General features: G+C 33.5%; 1 protein-coding gene across 2 annotated transcripts in view; it reads left to right on the top strand.

Annotated features, from left to right (window-relative positions):
• The window catches only part of Asap (ArfGAP domain of ASAP), a 49,711-nt gene extending 30,501 nt beyond the window's left edge, over window positions 1–19,210 (top strand). For both annotated transcript variants that reach the window (XM_089233945.1, XM_089233952.1), the window contains 4 exons: window positions 501–552; window positions 1,527–1,600; window positions 4,421–4,536; window positions 4,628–19,210. In XM_089233945.1, the coding sequence (XP_089090071.1) occupies window positions 501–552; window positions 1,527–1,600; window positions 4,421–4,536; window positions 4,628–4,837 (452 nt within the window). In that variant the 3' untranslated portion in view covers window positions 4,838–19,210. The remainder of the gene's footprint in view (window positions 1–500; window positions 553–1,526; window positions 1,601–4,420; window positions 4,537–4,627) is intronic.
• Window positions 19,211–21,128: the final 1,918 nt, after the last annotated feature.

Genomic DNA, 21,128 nt, shown 5'->3' on the forward strand with positions numbered 1-21,128 from the left:
TTCCCTTTATTAACCTATTAATCCACACTTGTCAGGTGCAGTTCAGAATCTGATCCTAATATATTTTGGGGAGACGAGATGGATATCTTGGAACGGAGATAGGTCATGACTGCTGTGCATAAATAGTTCTTTTATCTTCCTGCTGGCGTGCCTGATCTAGATAAATTTTTTTCATTTATCATCTATTTTGAAGTTTCCCTTACACATAATGCTGTATCATTTTTACTGAATATTTAAATTGTATTATTGTGTATTATATTCAATCTGTATCTTTTGAGATAAAATTAATTTTTTACATTGAATAATATTTTTTTTACTTATGAAATATTCTCTATAAATAAAATATGTACGGTGATCATTTTAGTAGCATCTGGAACTGTTCTCCCAATAGAGGAATATCAAAAATGATGCTATGTAAATTTCCTTATTTCTTCCTCATTGTTGAAGGTTGAAGCTGTAACATAAAATTCATTTGATTTATTGATTTCATTTTCTTACAGCTGGTGCAAAAATGGTGCTACCAAAAACAGCGGTGCTTCCAACCTTAAGAAGGTAACTTTTTTATAAATCAAAATTTAAAAACTACAATAAACTCTCTTGCTAATCCAGCCCATATCAGACCAGGGCGTTTCAGATTACTAAAATCACTGGATTAATGGAAGTTCAAATCAAATTTATTGTTCTATATAGAAGTATAAAAAAATAATAAAGATATGAGAAAAATTTACCAAGGAGTCAATCAAAAAAAATTACCCATTCTGGTAAATGCTAGTAAAAATTAGTATGGGAAACAGAATATTCAACTAAAAAATTCAAATCATTCAAATTAAAATAAAAATTCATGACAATACAGAGGAGTGCAATTTAAAAACAGTTCTACATGCTGCATCTAAAAATATATTTTTTTTTGGATGTTGGAATCAAAGCAAAAACAACTAGATGCAGTATGTAATTAAATTAAACTGTTACATTATTTAAGAATTACATGAGCAATGGAAAAACATCAAAACAAATTTTCTATACCATCAAGTGAGAACATGTATTGCGTGACACATTTTTTAAAGGATGATATTTGAATGATATTTTATTATTAACAAGATGGTACTGGAAAATAAGAAGGGGAACTATAGACTGTGCTGTTTTTACTCAATTTCCCGGGCTTTGAATATTTTTTTAGTAGCGCCGTGTGAGGGAGAACGGGCAACTCAACTCGTTCTAGTCAACTCAACTCTCAAGTTGAGACAACTCGGGTTCGATTTTAGTTTACCTTTTTCGATTTTACTTGCATGTTAATGGTGTTCAATACAAATAAAAAATAATTTAAAAAAATATTTTACTGTAAATTTTATTCAAAAATTGGATTGTAATACGACTGTTTAAGGTTTTTCAGTTTTTTATTTATTAAATTTTTTTTAGAAAAACTATAGTTCTTATTTCTTTTGACAAAATTATGTAAACCAGTTTTAAACAATTTAAATACTCAGAGATTTTATGCTATTTGTTCTCTCTTTGTCCCTCCTTTACAGTACAGAAAAGTCCCCTGGTCAAGGAACTGGGTCATTGCAAAGACCAAAATGTCCACCGCCTCCTACTCCTGCTGGTAAGATAAATATGCATTACTCTTATGGCTTTGTCAAGAAGTTTATTTCGGTTATCTAACAAATAGAAAAACACGGCACATTGAATCTGTTCTCGTACCTTGTCCTCGGTACCATCTCTTCTGTGGTAGTACAAGAAAACTGTATAAGTTATGTGAAAAGTATGAAGTATAAAAAAGAATGTTACTATTGTCTCCAATTAGACTGAAGTTAACATAATTTTTTTGAAAGATAAACTACAGAATAGTGACAGGAAGAAAGCATTTGAGAAGATGAGCAGGATTTTTTTACTACTACTAAACCATACATACACCATATTCCATATTCCTTTGCGGAACTTCTAATGAATTGGTACAAGTTAGAATGTGTGTGTGCATGTAGTAAACCCAGGGCCATCATTTCAACTTTTTCCGGGGGGGGGGGGCAAGGCAAAGAGCATGTACTAAAGGTACACATATATATATATATATACCATTTGTAGTGTATTTTCAAAAGCCTGGGGGGGGGGGGGGCCCTGAGTGAACCTGAGGTGAAGTTTCTTTATGTGTATTGCTGCCATCTGCCACCAAGTCTTTTAACTATTAATGAAGTGTAATGATTGAATAATTGTATTGTTGTAGGCTTGTTGCTCTCTGTGGCGAGACTTTTTAACAGGAAGATCGGCTCTCTCTCTCTCTTATTTGCACATCGCAGTTGAGAACCACAGAAAACCCCAACTTCAGCTGACCACCATTATGACGATGGTGGGTTTGAACCTGGGAGCATCTTTATACTATGACACTCGATTCAAATTATTTTATTCAAAAATTAAAACAACCAACTTTCAGATCAAATTAGTACAGCAAATTTATGTTTAAACTAGCTATAATACCCGGCGCTCCCCGAGTTTTTTTTAATATACTGCAAGAATATTTAAGTGACAAACCACTGTAAAGGAATAAACATATCTGTGACACATTGTTAGGGAACCATGATAACCAAAATAAACATTCCAAAAGTCAATGTTGAGACCCACAAGCTATTGTTGCCTGACAGTTTTTGCCCATTTCAGGTATTTTCCCTGCTCTAACAAACTTTTAAATTAGCTTATCATTCAAATCAGAGTCCTGTTTCGATGGGGTCTAAAATTATAGATTTGTGTAGAGAACATACACACACAGAAAATAAATTTCATATTTATAGATAAAAATTATTAAAGCTAAGGATTATGTACATAAATTAATTGTAGTTTTCATTAGCAATTTAAACTATTATAAATTGAAAATTCATTAAGTACAGATGATTTCGAAAAATTTAATTTAAATTTTTCGTATGATCTCATATGAGTCGGCATGTCTTTTACCAGAGGAATATCATAAACAGCATCAAGTTTTTCCTATTCTGACATATCCTACATCAGATATTGTTTCGCTTTTTTCTAGATCATCTTTTCCTCATTAATGGTTAACCAATGACAAGCATTTTTCCTTTTTTTCCTAGAGGTGAAGGACACCATGCCCCACAAAGGGAATTCGATAGGAGAGCAGTTTAGAGGGATTTTTTTTTATATATATCGTTCTATACAGCTCGCTTGTTTTATAAAGTAAATAGTGTTATTCCAATATCAACAAAAATAGACAGTGATGGCCTTTACCTTTGGGGCCGTTCAATATTACATAAGCAAATTTTTAGCCCCTTCCCCTCCCCCTTGTCATCAAAATTTCGTCATCAGTACTGCCCCTCTGAATCCTAACGCATATTGGTGGGATAAGAGACGTACACGGGGGGAGGGGGTGCATGGGGGGTTTGTGCCCCCCTACCACGATCAAAAATTTATTTTTATAATGCAAAAAAAATACTTTTTTTAAATTGAAATTTCGGAAGAAAATACCTTTAAATGATATTATAATAAGTTTCTGTTAATTTCAATGTTATTTGAAGGCAATGAACTCAAAAAATTTATCTTTAATAAATTCATTGTGACCCACCCTCTATAAGCCATATAATGATAAATCACATAAAGGTCCTTGGCCCGCGGACCAAATATGGCCCTGGGGGTTATCTGATACGACCTGCCCTCTTCCAACCTAATTTTATAAAAATGAACTAAGCTGCACATTTACGGATAGCTTAAGTGTCCCGTGGTACAATTCCAGAACATTTATGCGGCACATTTTCAGATTACTTAAATGACCCGGGACACGGTTCCAGAACACTTAACCGATCCGTGATACATTTAGAGATCCCTTGAGTGAATGTGACGTAGTTTTAAAGCACTTAAGTGGCTCCCCCCCAGTGCGGTTCTACATCACTCAAATTACCCGCTGCACGTTCTCAGATTATTTAAGTGATGCGCGTGGCACAGTTCCATAGCACTTAAGCGGCCCGGACACATTTCCAGATCACTTGGATCCGCGAAAAATTTAGTGATCACTAAAGTGGCTTTATGTAGGGCACTTAACAATAGGGGGAATGTTACTTCAAGTGCCCACAAACTATCGAAAGTTTTTCTTGTTTTTGGTGCGCCGAGTAATATGCCATTAAAAATATTTCATATTTTCATAAAGGTTGGTTGATGACATAAGCATTATCCAACCCCCCCCCCCTGTCATCAAAAGTCAACAAATCGGAACCCCCCCCCCCCCCCATCGATAATGACGTAATACTTGAACGGCCCCTTTGACATGCAGATTTGTATTATAGTTATATCATAATTATAATTTGTATTATAGTTTTGAAATGCCTTAGTGATTCAGACATTTGTTATGAGCATTGTTGTAGAGAAGCTAGCATGTCATGATTCTCGGTTGATCTTGTTTCACAACTTTTTTTTTCACTCCTAGGTGGATCATCACTTGTACCTGAAAGTTTAAGCAATGGCCAGTCCTTTGAAAGTTTGACGCCATCTGTAGATTCAGACAGTGAGCAAACACAAATGCCAGTGCCTCCCCCAAGAAAAGTAATTATTATTAACTACTTTGTTTCCACCAGATGGGTTATAATTACATTTTTTTTCCTGTCTTAATTCATTTATTTAATTTTCACTCTAGCGTCACGACACAATGAAACTTCGTCGTTGCCGAGCTCTTTATGATTGCGATGCAGATAGAGAAGATGAATTGTCCTTTAAAGAGGGTGAAATCATCATTATCATAAGTGAAACTACAGATGATGATGACTGGATGGAAGGAATGATTGAAAACCAGCCAGACAGGCGAGGCGTTTTTCCTACGAGCTTTGTCCATGTTTTAAAAGAATGAATTACAGAACTTAGCAGGCTTCATCAACAAAGCTGTGCAAACACACACACACGTACACACTTAGCATTATGTGCTTTTTCTGTTCTCTAGGCATCCTCACTTAGGAGATAGGCTACGTGAATACATCAAATAGTTGTTAGCATATCCTCACTAATGGAGGTTGCCTTGCTCTCTCTCTCTCTCCCCCCTTCTGTCTCTCGCACAAAGTCTAAATGTTTTAGTATATGTTGTAATTTATTGCTGTATTTGCTGCTGGCTCAGTTTTTCTTCCTTTTACCAATGTTCTCAGGTCCACTATGTAGGGGCTTCATGACAAGCTTGACTGCTATTGCTTCAAATGCATAGCCTATGCCAAAGATTATATCTATAAATTAACAAATATATACATATATATATATATATATCGTTTGTACCACTTATACATAATCTGTGAGGGCACAAAATACTGTGAAATCGAATTCATGTATTTTCAATGGTTCTATTTGTACTGGCATTGTGCTCCATCACATACACTGTTGCAACTCAGTCGCTTCTTGACGAATTTGATACAAATTCAATGATTTTACTTTTCAATGATTTTCATTTGTTTGTAATTCAAGCGAATTCAGCCTTGTAATATTTATTAGTTCATCTGGAGCAGTTTCTGTTTTGAATATTATCAGTAAATTCCTAGTTATTGAAACAATAAGTCTTATTGAGGTAAATGTGCTGGAGAAGTTTCTGGAACTGGGAAAAGAAATTTCTTTAATCATTATTAAATGTGATAAGTCCCATTCAGGGAACCACATCAAGTGAAATCTACAGTGATATGTAGACCTATGAAATTACAAATACAAAAATGCAGGTTTCCTGAAAAAAAAAATTTTTGTTAAAGATGCACCAACTTCTAAGCAAATATTCAACCAAACAGGATGAAACTTATGAGAAAAGGTCATAATAAAAAAATTTTCAACAAAAAAAGCTTTGGCGCTTTAACGATTCAAAACCCACTTTTTTGTTGGGCTGTACTATATTTACTTTATAAGTGAAATGACTATTCTGCATCAAATACATTCTACTGTCATTTGTTAATTCATTTTTTTAAATATTTTGGTGATTTTGAACAAATTAGCAGAATCTCTATTTTATGTGGGTAATTTGATTCAGCATACAAGATTTTCATGATGAAAGTAATTATCAGGAATAAATTATTCTCATAAGTCAAGGTATTACTGCTTTTTTTTTTTTGATTCCATGATATGCTTAAAAATAAGTTGTAAAAAATATGGAATGAAATTTCAGTTCAGTTCATCAGTGTAGTGCAAATGAAACTATGCAGTTATATGTCCATATCTGTAGCCACATAATTTTGTGGAGTGATTTAGAATGAGGTCATTCAGTGGTTCCCAACCCTTGCTCTATGACTGCTTTGGGAAAATGAAATACAGTGATACCTCGGCTACTGAATGCCTCGGCTAATAAATTTTTCAGTTAGCAAAGATTTTTTTCAGGATTTTTCTGCCTGAACTAACAAAAATTTTTGTTATGGAGGCACACACTATCATAAAATTGCCATATGATGGGATGAATTTTAGCGCCAATCGTCTACAGAATCACTGTGACTTGAGCCCAATTGTCCACCTCAAAATCTTTTTCCAGATGTACAGTAGACTCTTGATAATTCAGCCTGTCCAGTAATCCAGCTTTTTTACAGGGAAAGCATATGCGTATAAACTTGTTCCACAAATGCACAGACAAGATAAAACATGAAGACAGATTTTTAAAAAAGCATACACTGTTCATGTGTGTGGCTTCAAGGAACTATATGCCACTACTACTAGTACTAAACCGTGCATGCACCTCGTCCACATTCCTCTGCAGAACTTTTAACAAATAGGTACATGTTGGAATATAGATGTTGTGAACCTAACGTGAAGTTTGTTTCTGCGTGGTGATTATTATAGTGCTGCCATCTATTTTTCAAACTTTGAGGGAAGTGATAGATTGAAAATTTTTACCATCATAAGGCATGTTGCTCTCTGTGGTGAGACTTTTTTGACAGGGAAATCACTCGTATTTGCATCTCAAAGTTGGGAACTGCGAAAACCCCAACTTCAGCTGACCACCAATGTGGCGCCGGTGGAATTCGAAAGGAACTACATACTATATGCCCCCATAAATATCTTACTTATAAGGGTTGTTGGCTCCTTGCAGATGTAGAGAAATGGAAAATGTCACTTCATGGCTCTGCATGAATCTGCAGCTTAGAGGAAAATAATACCGAACAATATTCTGTATTGTTACCCAGCCATCACATCTATACAGTTCAATCTTTGCTTCAATTTGATCCTCAGTCTCTTTCATTTGTGATAGTGTCTTGTCTGCAACTCTGGTGTTTATCTTGTGTGTACAATGTCATTGCAGTTGAAATGAAAGCATAAAACATTAACTCTCTTAAAAAAATGAGATTATATTAAAAAGCTTGAGGAAAAAAGGCGAAAGTTGGTTGACCTTGCTTAGGAATATGCTTCCTATACAGCGCCAGTTTTTTTACTCCAATGGAAATAATACAGTTCCCAAGTATTGCATTTTTTTTAACAGAAAAAAAATGTATAGATTCATTATGCAAGCTCATTTCAGTGAATTTGTAAAATATACAATATTCTAAATTCATAAATAAGTTTCAGCTCATTTTTGGCTTTATGTGGTGTTTCGTAAATGAAAATCTAATGTACAGGGGTTCAAATAATTTGAATGCATTGTTTTTACGATTACCTTCCAGTAGTTTGGCATTATCGGTAATCTGTCATACTTGTGTGATATGCGCCTGATTACTGAAGTCTACTGTACTTCACTTCTCTTTCTGAAAGTTTTTGAACCATTTCATGTAAAACGTAAGGTTTTTCAATGCATTTCATTTTAGCTGAGTCTGTTTTCAGATCCAGCGTTCTTTCAGTGCAAGACTCTTTAGCATAAAACTGAACAAGGAAACAGTTATTTTCCGGATATTTTGCTGAGGTGAACTCAGAAAGAAAAGTCATCATCTGAGAAAAAAGCCATCTATCTCACTATAAAACTAAACAGTCTGGACATTTTAGGAGCTTATTTTTTTCATCTGCATGTATCAGAACAGAAGTGAGCTAACCAAATCGCAAACAAATGAGGACACCTATGAACTCGACTGGGTTGTGCAACACCATCTTTAACAGACTAAAGCTATTTGAGTACATAGTGTAAAGTAAAAACATCTTCAGTATCTAATCCTCCTGTAAATTCTCATTTATCCAATTCTGAAGCTGTTCAATGTATCCTTTGGTCAGTTAGTCTTTTTTATAGCACTCCTTGGTATCTTAAATTGTATCTTTCAATTTTGGGCAGTTCCTGGTACGAATTAAGCTATTTTCTATAGAAACCTATGGGAAATTACATTTTGGCCAATAGAGATTTCTGCTAACAAACAGGATTCTGAAACTGATTATATTTATTACCTGAGGTGTCACTGTACATCAGTAAATTTTGTAAATAAATTAAGAAAGAAAGAGGCTTTTGAGGGGGCTTCTGCTGAAAAAATTTTATTCTAAAAAGGGAACCACAGATTTAATTTGGAAATTTGTACTGTCACACTTTGATAAATTGAACATTTGCAACTTGAATTTTCAATATCTCAAAGTAATTTTAGTCTCTTGCATAATATATTTCGTGTAAATTTAATTTCTGCATTTCTAAGCAATATCAATTACTTGAACCACTTTGAGATATCAAAGTTTGGCTTGTTGTATTTTTTAAAATGTTGTCCTCTATGCTTTGAAAGTTGAAGCTTTTTTTTTTAGAAAAAAAAATTCAATGAAAGACACAATTCATGTTATAAGTGTACCTTGAATATTTTTATTTTTTTTTTCACAATATAACATGACTTGGGTATCAGATTTAATTTGTCAGTTAATCGCCATAATTCATTGCAATAATTAGCTATGCTATGTTTTTATAGACATAAATTTTGTTTCATAGTACATTTCTGCTTAAGACTTGCAATAAATTTCACAAGATACTGTTGAATACTCAAACAAATATTAAAACAAAAATTTTTTTGCATGTGCAAAGGCTAAATCTGTATGCTGAGAAAATTGATGAACCAACAGAAATAAAAAAAAACTATGGTTTCAGTCTTGAAATTAGTTATATCAGAATATCTGTAATAAGCAAGATGGAAATTTTAAGTAAAGATGAAAGCATTTTAAGTAAAAACATTTGAATATTCCCACCAATTAAAATTTAAGCTGATTCTGAGTTTTTGATCAATATTTCTCAGGAATTGCTCAACTTTTGCTCAATGCTTAGAGTTCCACCTATTGGTTTCTGATTTCAGTTCTAGTTAACCATTTTCTCTTTGAAACATGTTGGAAATATCTAAATCAAATTAGAAAAGAAATGTTTCTCTGAAAAGTTTCTTGCTTTGGGAAGGAAATTAGTATTTTTATTCAATTAGATCAACTATTTTTTTTAACTCAATGTTTCATGCATTCTGGGAAGAAAAGATGGTATATGTGGAATTTAATGCACAGAATGTGGTCCGAAAATGTTAGAATTATGCAACTATCAAAAATGTTCTTGATTGTTAGAAGAATTCAATGTTGTGGCGTACGATTGAAGTTAATATTTTTATAAAGTAAAAATATTATACTGTCTTGTGATTTAGCTTTCAACACAAATTCAATATTATTTTTTTTAACCTTGTTATTTTCCGAGATTTCCTGGTTATCTTTGGTGCTATCAAAGCGGAGAAAATATCAAAAAGCCCTGTAATATTTGTCATCGAATACCATTGTAGCAATAATCTAAATTATTTTGAAAGCAATAGGTTCATATTTAACTAATATGTTTAAAACACTGCTGATTTTTTTTTTTTTTCATTTTTGGCTTTTGAGGAAAGAATATGTGAGAAAATAAATTTTTTCCTCTTTTAAGAGTGTTCATTTCACAGACTATTAATATTTTTTATTTCATCATTGCCTTGTGTCATGCTATGCATCTTAGATAAATGTCTTCCAAGTATTTTAGTGAAATTTTCAAGCTTTTTGCCATCTATGCTGTAGCCACCTCATTGCAAGGCATTTGTATGCACAACATTGATATTGATCATGTATAAAATAGGTCACTGCTTCTATGTGTGTTTACTTTCTTTTTTTGGTCTTGTTTTATTTTCTGATGAACTATTTTGTATATAACAAGGTGCCATCAGTAGGAGTAACTTTCGTTATTTATCTTGTTCAACATCAAAGTTTTGCTTATTTTCATTTGAGTCGTTTTCAGTTTTTTTGCAACAATGATTAATTCTTTGCTTTTGCCATATAAGTGAAGGTCTGTAAATGTTTGAAGTCCAGAAACTTGCGATAGTATGAAAAAAATGAAACTTTATTATTCTGAATGTATTATGAATGCACAAAATATGCAAAATTTGAAGCAATACATTACTCGTGTGAAATATTCTAATTATTTTATATCCACTTTCCTCTTACTTTGTGAGTATCTGTTGTGAATTGTCTGTAATTTTATTTGCGCGAACTGCTGCTGTGTACATACATGTCATTTTGGGCTTTGTTATGTCATTGTATTTCAATCGCCTCCAAGTTTTTTTCTTAATCGAGGGAAAATTTTCAGTGTTAGTATATCAAAACTCAGTGATGTAATGTACGAATATCTATCTCGTCCTGTAAATTTCCATCTAACCAGTGGTTTCACCCAGTGTTTTTCCCTCCGTTCATTCAGGGTTGGGTTATTTGGTGGTGTTTATTTCCAGTCAAGATTTTCCTTTCCTAAATAAATGGAAATGAAAAAAAAAGGAACATTTTTATATACAAAATTAAAAGAAAATAAAAATTTTTAAACCACTGTTTAACAAACGTTTTTTCCCAGATGTTTGCCTGTGTCCTAGATGTCTTTAAAAAAACATTATTCCTTAAATGTGTGTTACTCGACAGCCATTGCTAATTAACTGCCATGGTCTGATATCAGACATCTGCTGGAGTAAGCACACGCATATTACACATTGCTCAAAGAACTGCTACAAGTGGCATTTATTATTAGAAAAATATAGAATTTATGCAAATTGTGTCATTCGTTATTATCTGAAATTCATGGGGGGGGGGGGGGAAAGGTAGAAGAGAAATACTATGAATTTCAATAACATAATCTTGGTACTGCATTCATTAATGCTGTAGCCTATTGGTAATTATGGATGTGATAACTGAAGGGATAGAAAATACATCATATGTGCTGTACAGTGTTGCATATGTCATTTTAAAGTAGCTTATGTTTGTTTATTACAGTCTTGATGTAATAGCATTTTTTTAGGTCCCTGACAGCGTAATTAGTTAATTTGGCTTACTCATTTATGAGGTAATTTTTATTTGGCTCCCAGAGGTTGTTAGCCTTGTCCCCTTTCTCCCTTATTAAGATCAGGACGTTCTATTGTATTTATGTTTGACCAGTGGTGACCAGACCTTTCCCAGCTCACATCACTATCAAGACTAAAAATCTTACATGTGTCCCAGCATAGAAATTTTTTGGTGTAGCGCTAAGTATTGTTCTCATTTATGATTACCAGATGAACAGTCAAACCTCTGTCAAGAGACAACTTCTATTTGAGGGATGGGTGTCCTGATTTGTGTCCCTTTGAATAAGAACGCATTTGGCTCTAAATAAAGTGCACCTCTATTTAAGGGACAAAACATCTGCTCACAGGTGTATCCCCTATTGAGAGTTTTCACTGTATATGCAACTGCCATATTCTGAAGAAATCTCCCTGTGTCCTAGAAAATTGTATTATTCAAATTGAAAAACTTCAACTATCGTGTTTTCCTGAAAATAAGATCTCACCAAAAAATAAACCTTCTCTTATCGATAAATCTTCTCGACCGATGATAAAATCATCTGTCAGATGAACACATTTAGCAAGCTCATTGCTACACATGATGGATGAATTGAATTATAAAGTAATAATATTAATATATTACTAACATATTTTTTGTACTTGAAATAAGTGATAATAAAAATTGTTCAGTAGTTGTGAATACCCAAAATTGTGATTTTGAAAGAGAGGTAAACTTTGCCCAAAACTACTGAAAGAAATCACCGGCGAATAAGGCAAATATATGCAAAATACAAAACTCCTAATACATTTTGATACAGGTATCATCTTCAGAGGAAATAACCACTAATTAAGCAGACCGAGGATCCCATTTGGGTTGGATACAAAATCTTAACTCTCAGTCATTAAGCGGAAAAAGTATGTTCACACTTAAAACATTGTAGTCGTAGTGAAGCATAGAGCCTGCATAGTGAAGCTGAGAGTCTGCATGTCAAACAAATTCAACACTGTGATTGGTTGTTTGCAAAATGTAGCTACCCAATTGGTCTATTAGAATTTTCTTTAAATTCCTACTAATGAACGTAATCCATGGTATTGGGATCGGTGGTGTTGATGGGAAATATCTCCAGAGTAATGAATCCTGCAAGAATGACCACACACTTGATGTTGCTATAAACAAGTTAGTCAAGGAAAATGAATGACTACATTGAAAATAGGATAATGAGAAATTAGCTTTATCAAGCCTTCCAGGGCCAAATGTCAAGGTAAAGGATTCAAAAGATAAATTCAGTTTCGGCTGTGTGTTTGGGCCTTTACCAATGCATTATAAACAGGCTGCATGATGAAGAAATGTTCATTTTAGTTTAGGGGAGAACTATTGTTGGGAGTTGGAAGCCAAAATAAGTTCTGCAGGAAATATAGTCGCCAAAAAATTAAGCATTTATTTCACACATCAAAAATTAGGTAATATGAATATAAAACATGATAATATATACATATAATAATATAATTTTGCACATAAATCAAAATGTATATCACCTGAAAATGAGCCTCAGTGCATATTTTGGAACAAAAATGAATAAAAGATGAGTCTTATTTTCAGGGAAACATTGAATCTTTTTCCTTAGGAAAATGTTTTTGAATTCTTATATCTTCAGATATTTCTGAATTTTTTTGTGTAAAACTTCTCATGCACTTAGATGCAGGATGGCCACCTCGGTTTTAGAGATTCCTTTATTCATTTAAAATTTTTATGAAGGTAAAGTGAATATTATCTTTTCATGTAAGATATTTAAACCGGTTTTTAGCTTGTGTGAGAATAAAATATAATATAGATAGAATCATTATTGAATTTTTTTTTAACTGTTTTTTTCTGATTGAAGGTTATATGTATGGAGCCTCTAGGGCAGTGTTCTCGACCTTTATATTATATTTCATTAATGCAAGAGGTGCAAATGTTGCAATTTGTTGTCAAACACGGCTAGCTTATTAACTGTAACATGTCAATTTGCTTGTTCTTGGCCAACTGGAAAAAGCACAACGAGCACCTGGTTGTGGAACTTTGCCATAGAGAGACCAGCTAAACTGCTCCTAACCAATTTCGACAATGTGTGCAATTTGCTCGCAAGTATTATGGCTCTGATCTTTGATTTTGTGTATGTATATACCTGAAGCTATGTACAATATTTTGAGCATAAGTTCTCTGTTGAATAATCCAGTGAATGCAAATATGTTTTTTCCCCATAAAGATATAGGTTGGTGGTGATGCTTCATAAATAAATGACATGAATTAACATGTGCATGAACCATTGAAAATAAATAAATCGATATATTGAGCAAGCTAAAAGAAAAATTTGTTAAACTGCAATGATTCTAGAAAAATTGTCGAAAAAATTTCGACTGACCATAATAGTATTAAGTGTTGCAAAATGAATGTCTGTGTTCTCAAACTGATCAGTAAGTACAAAGCTTAACGCATTTTTATGCAGTGTTTGAACTTTTATCGCACATAATAATAGCATTGTTTATGCAGTATTTTTGTACACTTTTTTCCACAAAGGCTAGCATGAATTTTCTAGTGCACTGTTGACATGTTGTACTGATAATTGTTAGCCATTTTAGCTTTGTATATGTGGAAGAGAAGATACTAATAACAGTATTAGCATATTATGTCATTAGTCTTTGTATGAAAAATGTTTTATATGAAATCTTTTTCTTTTTCATGAATTTTGTTGTACAATATATTAAAAAAAATTGTTTCCTGTTGCAATTTGAAATTTGGGAGATTTTTTTTAATGCACAAAATTCATTTATAATTTTTTTTTAAATTTGTTACAAACGATTGAAAAAATTGAAAAATTGCAGTTTTTATTTGATGTTCAAAATTGAAACAATTGAATTACTTCAAAGCGACATAAAAAGATTTGTCTGCTTGCTATGTTTATCATTAGGAAATTTTATTTATACTGATGGTTTCTCAAAATTAAAGTGTTTGAATGGGAAAAAAGAGTGATTAAAAAATCTGTATAAAGATTTGAAACCAAATGCTTAATCAATGATTCCTTAAGAAGAGTGTGAAATAGTATTTTAGGTTATGAGGTAGGCCTCCACAAGGTTGAGTTAACTTGTCCTGACTATTCAGAGGAATGGAACAATTTCGTGTAAACTTCTGTACATTCACAACTATAAAGTGGAATTGGGGGAAAACAAGTTTTTTCATTCACCTGAGTAATTATTTTTTTCCCTTTTGAATTGGAAATGGTAAAAAAAAAAAGTTTGTGCAAGTTCATAACTTAAAAGACATGAAGGGAAGGTGGTAGATGTTAAAAAAAGGGTTATTGATCAGTAATGAAATTGCGATCAAATGCATGCCTTTCTCTCTGCCTCTCCCCCCCCCCCCCCCCTTGTCTGTAAAAAAAGACTAAGATTTTGAGAAGAATTTTTGCTGGTACCTCAAGTGCACATCGTCCAAACTTGTAAACAAAAAATCAAGGGGAAAATTATACTGAAAGTGTTAATAAGGTTAGGGATTTCCACCTTTTCATCAGAGAACAGCAGACCCCTCTCCCAAAAAAAAAAAAAAGCTTGCTCATATTATTAAAAGTTATTTGTCATTTTTTATTTTGATTTGAAAGGGAAATGGCAGCACTTGAACACGTAACATACATGATTCTAAACATGCAACAACATATACAGTGATGCCACAAAATTTGACACTAATTTATTGCACATCCCCAATTAATTTGAGCCTTAAATTTCAAAGCACTCCTGTACTGCCAGAGATTCCACTGCATGTCAGAAGTTTCACAAAAGGAGTATTTAATAGTTGCATAGTAGTAGTTAAACAGAAAAACTGAAAGTGATAGTTAAACAGTTCGTAACTGATGTGTTGCTTTTTGAGTGGAAACTGAAATATGTGTATGTCCAGATCACGCAGATGTACTGCGAGATATTTTGAATCCTAACTTCCCCCTCCACCCCAAGGGTGCTGTGAGAGTGAAAAGTTGGGAAATCGCTGCCTTGAATTAGAAACGCTCGTATATCTCTTGAGACATCTTTTTCACCCATTACCCATCCAATCTGAGTATGCTCATTGTTTTGAAAAAATTATCTGTGTGTATTTTAAAAATGGGAGCTCTATGTGTGTGTAAGGCCGGGATTACAATATAAAAGTTTTAGGAAAGTTGTTTCCTAAAACTTGTGAAAAATGAAACCAATAAAAGCGTATCAGCTACATTAGAGGGAATGTAACCAGTAAGCTTATTGTTGGTTGTTTTTTTTTTTTTCAAATTTTATAGAAGTATTTTTCTAAAACTTTTATAGTGTAATCTCGACATTAATATAAATTAATATGCAAAAGTTATTCTCATCTGTATTCCGACTATGCTGATTGAATTTCAAAAAAAGTTTTTCTGATCGTCCTGTACGGTGAATGATGCCATACTACACTTCGCATCATTTTCTTTGTAACTATTCACAAAACTTGGACCTAATCAGTGGATATGATTTAGATTCAGCTCAAAATACCATGAAGAAAAACTCTGAAATTAACTTAATTCACTCAGGGTTTATCATCTGCATTTTGCACAAAGTCTGTTGCATAATATTTCAAATTCTATGATTCGGTGCTGGTTTTCTGTGATTGCATATCCTCGTTTCATTCAAAGGGTTATTCATCATCTTTTAGTCATGTTGGTGTGTATGTATTTTGTCATGTATTTTGTGTTACTTATATTGTGCCCAAAATGGTATAAATATGTTACAGAAAATGAATTCAGATTTTTCTCTCCTTCCAGGCAGTGTGTCTGTCAGGCACATCGCAAACTTCTCTTACATTATACTTTTTATTTTGTACTTACATTGTACTTCTTATACTCCAAGAGTTAAAAAAGATTAGTGTGTGCCCATCTCTTTCGTGTTGGTGCTTGCTTGTACTTTGAAGTTTTTGGTACCACATTTTTGGGCAGACATGGATCTGGAAAGGGGGGCGATCCCTCTTTCCAGGAATTGAATAATGTGTGGGAAGTTCGGTTAATTGGTCTGTCCCATAAAATATGGAACAATCCAACAGATGTACACAATAAGTTGCCCATCTTGATACATTGTCCTAGATCCGCACCTTCACTTGGGTGGAGCTAACCCAGTGAGAAGCAAAGATAGGACAAAAAAGTGAAACCAAGCTTTTATTTTGGTAGGAAGGCAAATTTTCTTTTAATATTGCATATCAGATGCTGTGATTACAGTTCTGCACTTTTTACCTGCTGCAAATAGTTCTGCAGGAAAAAAAATTGAAGGAACAAAGACAAGAGATGAATGGAAGAAAAAGTATTTTCCCTTCTTTTCTGTACTAAGATTGCTACAACATCCTCTCATTCCTGACCATTTCATGCTAAGAAACATACTGAAGTACACTTCCAATTCAGTTTCTTTTCACATTGATATATTCATTCTTTGTACGATGACAAAATTTCAATGAGACGAAACCTGGACATACATCCAATTTTGCAGAATATTTCCCATTTATGTCCAAATTATGTTCTCCTAGGACAGATTTAATATTGGTTGAGACAGGTCTCTCAAGTTAAGACAGTCACCCTGACTCTTAAGCCACGCTCAAAGTGGGATGACAAAAACGGTTCCTTTTTTTTTTTACACCACATATTCGAGGAGCGAGATAAAAGATAGATGAAAGAGGCAGCTCAATGAGGTGTGTGACTTGAACAAAAAAGTTTTTTTTTTGCCTCGATCTGCTGGTTTTCACTATGTGTTGATTGGTCCGTATACTGTTTCTTTCCCTTCTCTTTAAAAAAAAGCTTCTGAGGAGGGAGATCATGCCATCACACCCTTTCATCACACGTTTCAGAACCCTCAGTCATTTTCTCTATCTCTTTCCACTATGTGTGGGCATCTGTTCCACCACCCTCTATTCCATTTTTATTTTTAGTCACAATTGTTGTACGACTTATCTCTTCATCTCAGTGTGCCCGCAGCCTTAGGGTACATCTACACATGATTACCCACTTTGACCAGGAGGGAGGAGTATAATTCATTAATATGTCAGACTTTTAGTTTTGTTCTCTTTTTCTTCCCACACACACACAGCGCCCCCAGCCTTTTGCCATGCTAGATGAGGGGGGTGCAACATCACTTCAATGTACTGGCCATCAATAGTCCTGCCAAATTATTATCACTATTATTACTATTCATCTAGTGTGTGAGCTGCTTGGCTTGCTATGAAATGTTGTGTGACACATCCATCAATCAATTCTCAATTACTGTATTTCTACATTTTTCTGCATGGTCTCTTTTATGGCTTTCTTTTTTTCCTACTTGGTTGTCCATACATACTATAAAATCTTTATATGATAGTTGGAAGCACTGTTTCTTCTAACATTCACAGCGAAAATGTTTCAGCACATGTAATATCAATAATTACACCATAGGTAGACATAGTATTCCCATTCCAAGTACAGAAGAAATAGGTCTGCATATGTAAAACAAAGAAGGGAGAGGGAACATTGGTCAAAAGTAAAATCCGCTACACACACTTTAAATCCACTACAATTTTTCATCAATCAATAAATCACGAGTAAACTTGAATGAAATGGATTTGTGAAACCATTTTGTGTTTTGATCACATGATGTTTTTTCTACCAAGGCCTTGTATGATTTTTTTCCCAAGCTGAATACAATAAAAGCAGGAGCTTTGTTTTAGTTTGATTTTAGGATTTCTGACCTAATTTTAATTTAATAATCATTATTAGTTTTTGGGATGGGAATGCCTAAGGAGACTAGTTTTTGATTTTTCTGTTAGTTTCAAGCATTTACCTTATGTCAGTTTCCAAGTATGAAGGAGGAAGCTTTGAAAATCTGTATTTTGGCTGTAGCATGTGCTAAATTTATGCAAAACTTGCTCATTTATGGATACGTTCATGTTTCAAGTCATTTTTGATTTTCACAGAAGTGGGCTCTCTTTTGGTGCTATGTTTTTGTAATTCTGTATGTTTCGTTCACGAATTGATACATAATATATATTACATGTTTTCATTTATTTATGCCATTGTTATATTTCCTGTGACTTTTCTCGCCTGATTAAAAATGTATTTCCATTGCATGATACACATACAGTGACATAAACCAGTGACGTTCATTTTTCTTAATTGTACTGAATTAATTGTTTTTCGTACATATATACCGATCAACATTTAGCAATTTTCATACAGATATTATGTGAAACCGATTCCCCATAATTGTGTTTGTAATACTTACTTTTGATATTTCCTTGTTTCATTTTGCTTTGTTTTTTTAATTACGCAAATTATTATTTAGTTCTATTAAGCCTGATTGAGAACAGGTCGTTCATTAACTAGATACATTGGACGATTTTGGATACAGCAATTCCTATGACATTAAATGTGTGTGTAAATAATATGGGTACGTGATTTTGTGCTATACATAATTATATATATATAAATATTTAAAAAATGACATGGCCTTGTATGTCGAGGGGCGTACAGTTAAAAAAAACAAAGCATATAAAAAAATTTTGTACATTTTTTCATGAATTTGTATAATTTAAGTAGAGAACACACCACAATCCTCCCATATGTAGATATCCTTGATATGACTAGTCTCTCTGCTGATCGTTTCTAAATTATTATATTATTATTATTATTTTGTTTCTTTACTATTGTGTGAGTTAATTCATTCCACGAAAAGACTTGTAAATATTGTTTCGATCATTTTTTTTTTGTTCATGATAAACTCAGCAATTTAATGGAATGACCTGCCATGATTGTAATTTCATCAATTTGACGGAAAGAAATTATTGTATTGGACTTGATTCTCTATGAATTTTTTTTTTTAATTCCTCTTTATCGTGTTCAATATTATCAGTTGCTAATTGATCTGATATGTAAAGATTATATATATATGTATACATATTGTGCTTCTCTCCTCTGTTGTTTTTTCCTTTATTTTTTTATGCTGTGAAACAAAATTTTAATAAAGTAGATCAATTTTTTTAATCGGTGTGTGATAGTTCTATAAATATTTCACTTTTTGTATGGCCGTTTCAGTTTTCTAATGTCTTCAATGCAATGTTTAAGATACGTCAATCGATACTACTTCACCAAACACCAACTCTGGCCATATCGCTGTATTGCAATTTACTGCCATTAGTGAGATGGGTTGGAAGTGAAGGCGCTGTCTATCGGTGGTCGCCTCGAGTTCGTTAGGGAAAATATCTTATCTATATCAGGGTTCGAACCCGGGACTCTGACAACAACCTTTAGGATGGTAGACGAGCATCTTACCACCATGCCACTCGGGCACCGTAAATCGATACTGGAGAAGATGAACCAATGGATGATTTTTTTTTGTAAATTCCATTCCAGTAAGAAAGACTTTAGTTGAGTATCATAGCATCAGTCTGATCTCCAAACACTATGCAAATAACACTCTATAACCCTTAGGCTGCAGGAATAGTTGGAGAAATGCTTTCCTCAAAACAACAGCATAAAAAAATACCCCCCTTTTTTTTTTCAATTGTCTTTTTGTGAAAGATAAATGGCACTCGCAAAATGGAACCAAAATGTGTGCTTGCCCCGCTGGCAAAGTATCCAGTTGCGGCCCTAACATTTCCACTAATTTTCTTTCAAAATGGAACATTTCCAAAATTTGAATGTGGGTGGCTCCCTGCAATGTTAATAAAAAAAATATAATAATTATTCTTGCACTATTCCCTTATACTACCTGTTGGGCTATTTTCTACTTTTGTAAAGCAAGTCTATTGCGGAGAAAGTTTTTTTTACTTCTGTGAATTTAGAAAAAGTGTCAATGTTCCCTTTCGAAAATGAACTCAAATAGCGACTTGCAATCATTGACTCACTCGAAATTTTTAGACATTTTTATTACGTTTCAGACTACAGTCGACACCGCTTATTAGAGTCACGGGATAATGTTACCATTCGGGTATTATTATCACTTTTGTGAAAAACGAACGGACCAGTATCGTAACGTAGGAAAACATTCGTTTATAGTTATCGGCACTTCCAATGATATCAATTTTATTTCCTTCAAAAGTATTTTTTGCGCCTTCAGTCATACATTTTCCAGAAAGTTATCAGGCTGCGAGGCAAGAAGGTGTTCTGCCCCCCCCCCCCTCTCCTGTTGACAAAGATTTCCGTACTTAGTGATGTAATTGGTCCGCAGAGTACTCGCTATGATCCATGTATGTATGAAGCTGCTTTTGCAAAGGTCTTCCTATAGTGAAGGCAAATGTATGAAGAAAGAAGCCCTTTTCTTCAGTCTTGATCAGTTTCAATTGAACAGATTCAATCCCCCCCCCCAAAAAGACTTTCTTAAGTGATCTATGAAACGTATTGTACATTAAAAAATGTGATTCGTGGTATACATTAGCCAATTTAATTATAACGCCTCACACACAATTGCTCAATAACAAAAATGCAGTATTTTAGCTCAAAGAAGAAAGTCCCATTTTAGAGTAGAATTACAAAAAATGCAACGATTTGCACAGTTTGCAACCAATTATGTCGGGGGGAAAAACCACTTGGCCCATTTTACCAATGCACGCTCACTATACTATCCGTTCGGTCAAGCGGAACTTTATCGGATATAGTTATCATTTGGTTATTGTTATCAGAAACTGGAAATGTATTATATTTTTCCTAATTATATTCATTGTTGCTAAATTTTTCCGTGATAAATTTTGTATAAATTAAATTGAAATAGATTTTTTTTATCATTCGATATCTTTTGGAAAGCTATCTAATGATACAAATATCATATGGAAATATTCTTTGAGCAATTTGATTCTGGATTCAATGGAGAAATGCCTTTCGTTAGAGTCCTGTGTGTTTGTGTAAAAAATATACCATGGGAAGGGTTTCGTGAAAATAAGAAACGTGTACTAGGAATGTTGAA

The sequence above is a fragment of the Pholcus phalangioides genome, unplaced genomic scaffold, assembly GCF_987345545.1.
Source record: "Pholcus phalangioides strain wild (caught in Gottingen) unplaced genomic scaffold, Ppha-v1.0 ptg000001l_1, whole genome shotgun sequence".
Classification (NCBI taxonomy): domain Eukaryota; kingdom Metazoa; phylum Arthropoda; class Arachnida; order Araneae; family Pholcidae; genus Pholcus; species Pholcus phalangioides.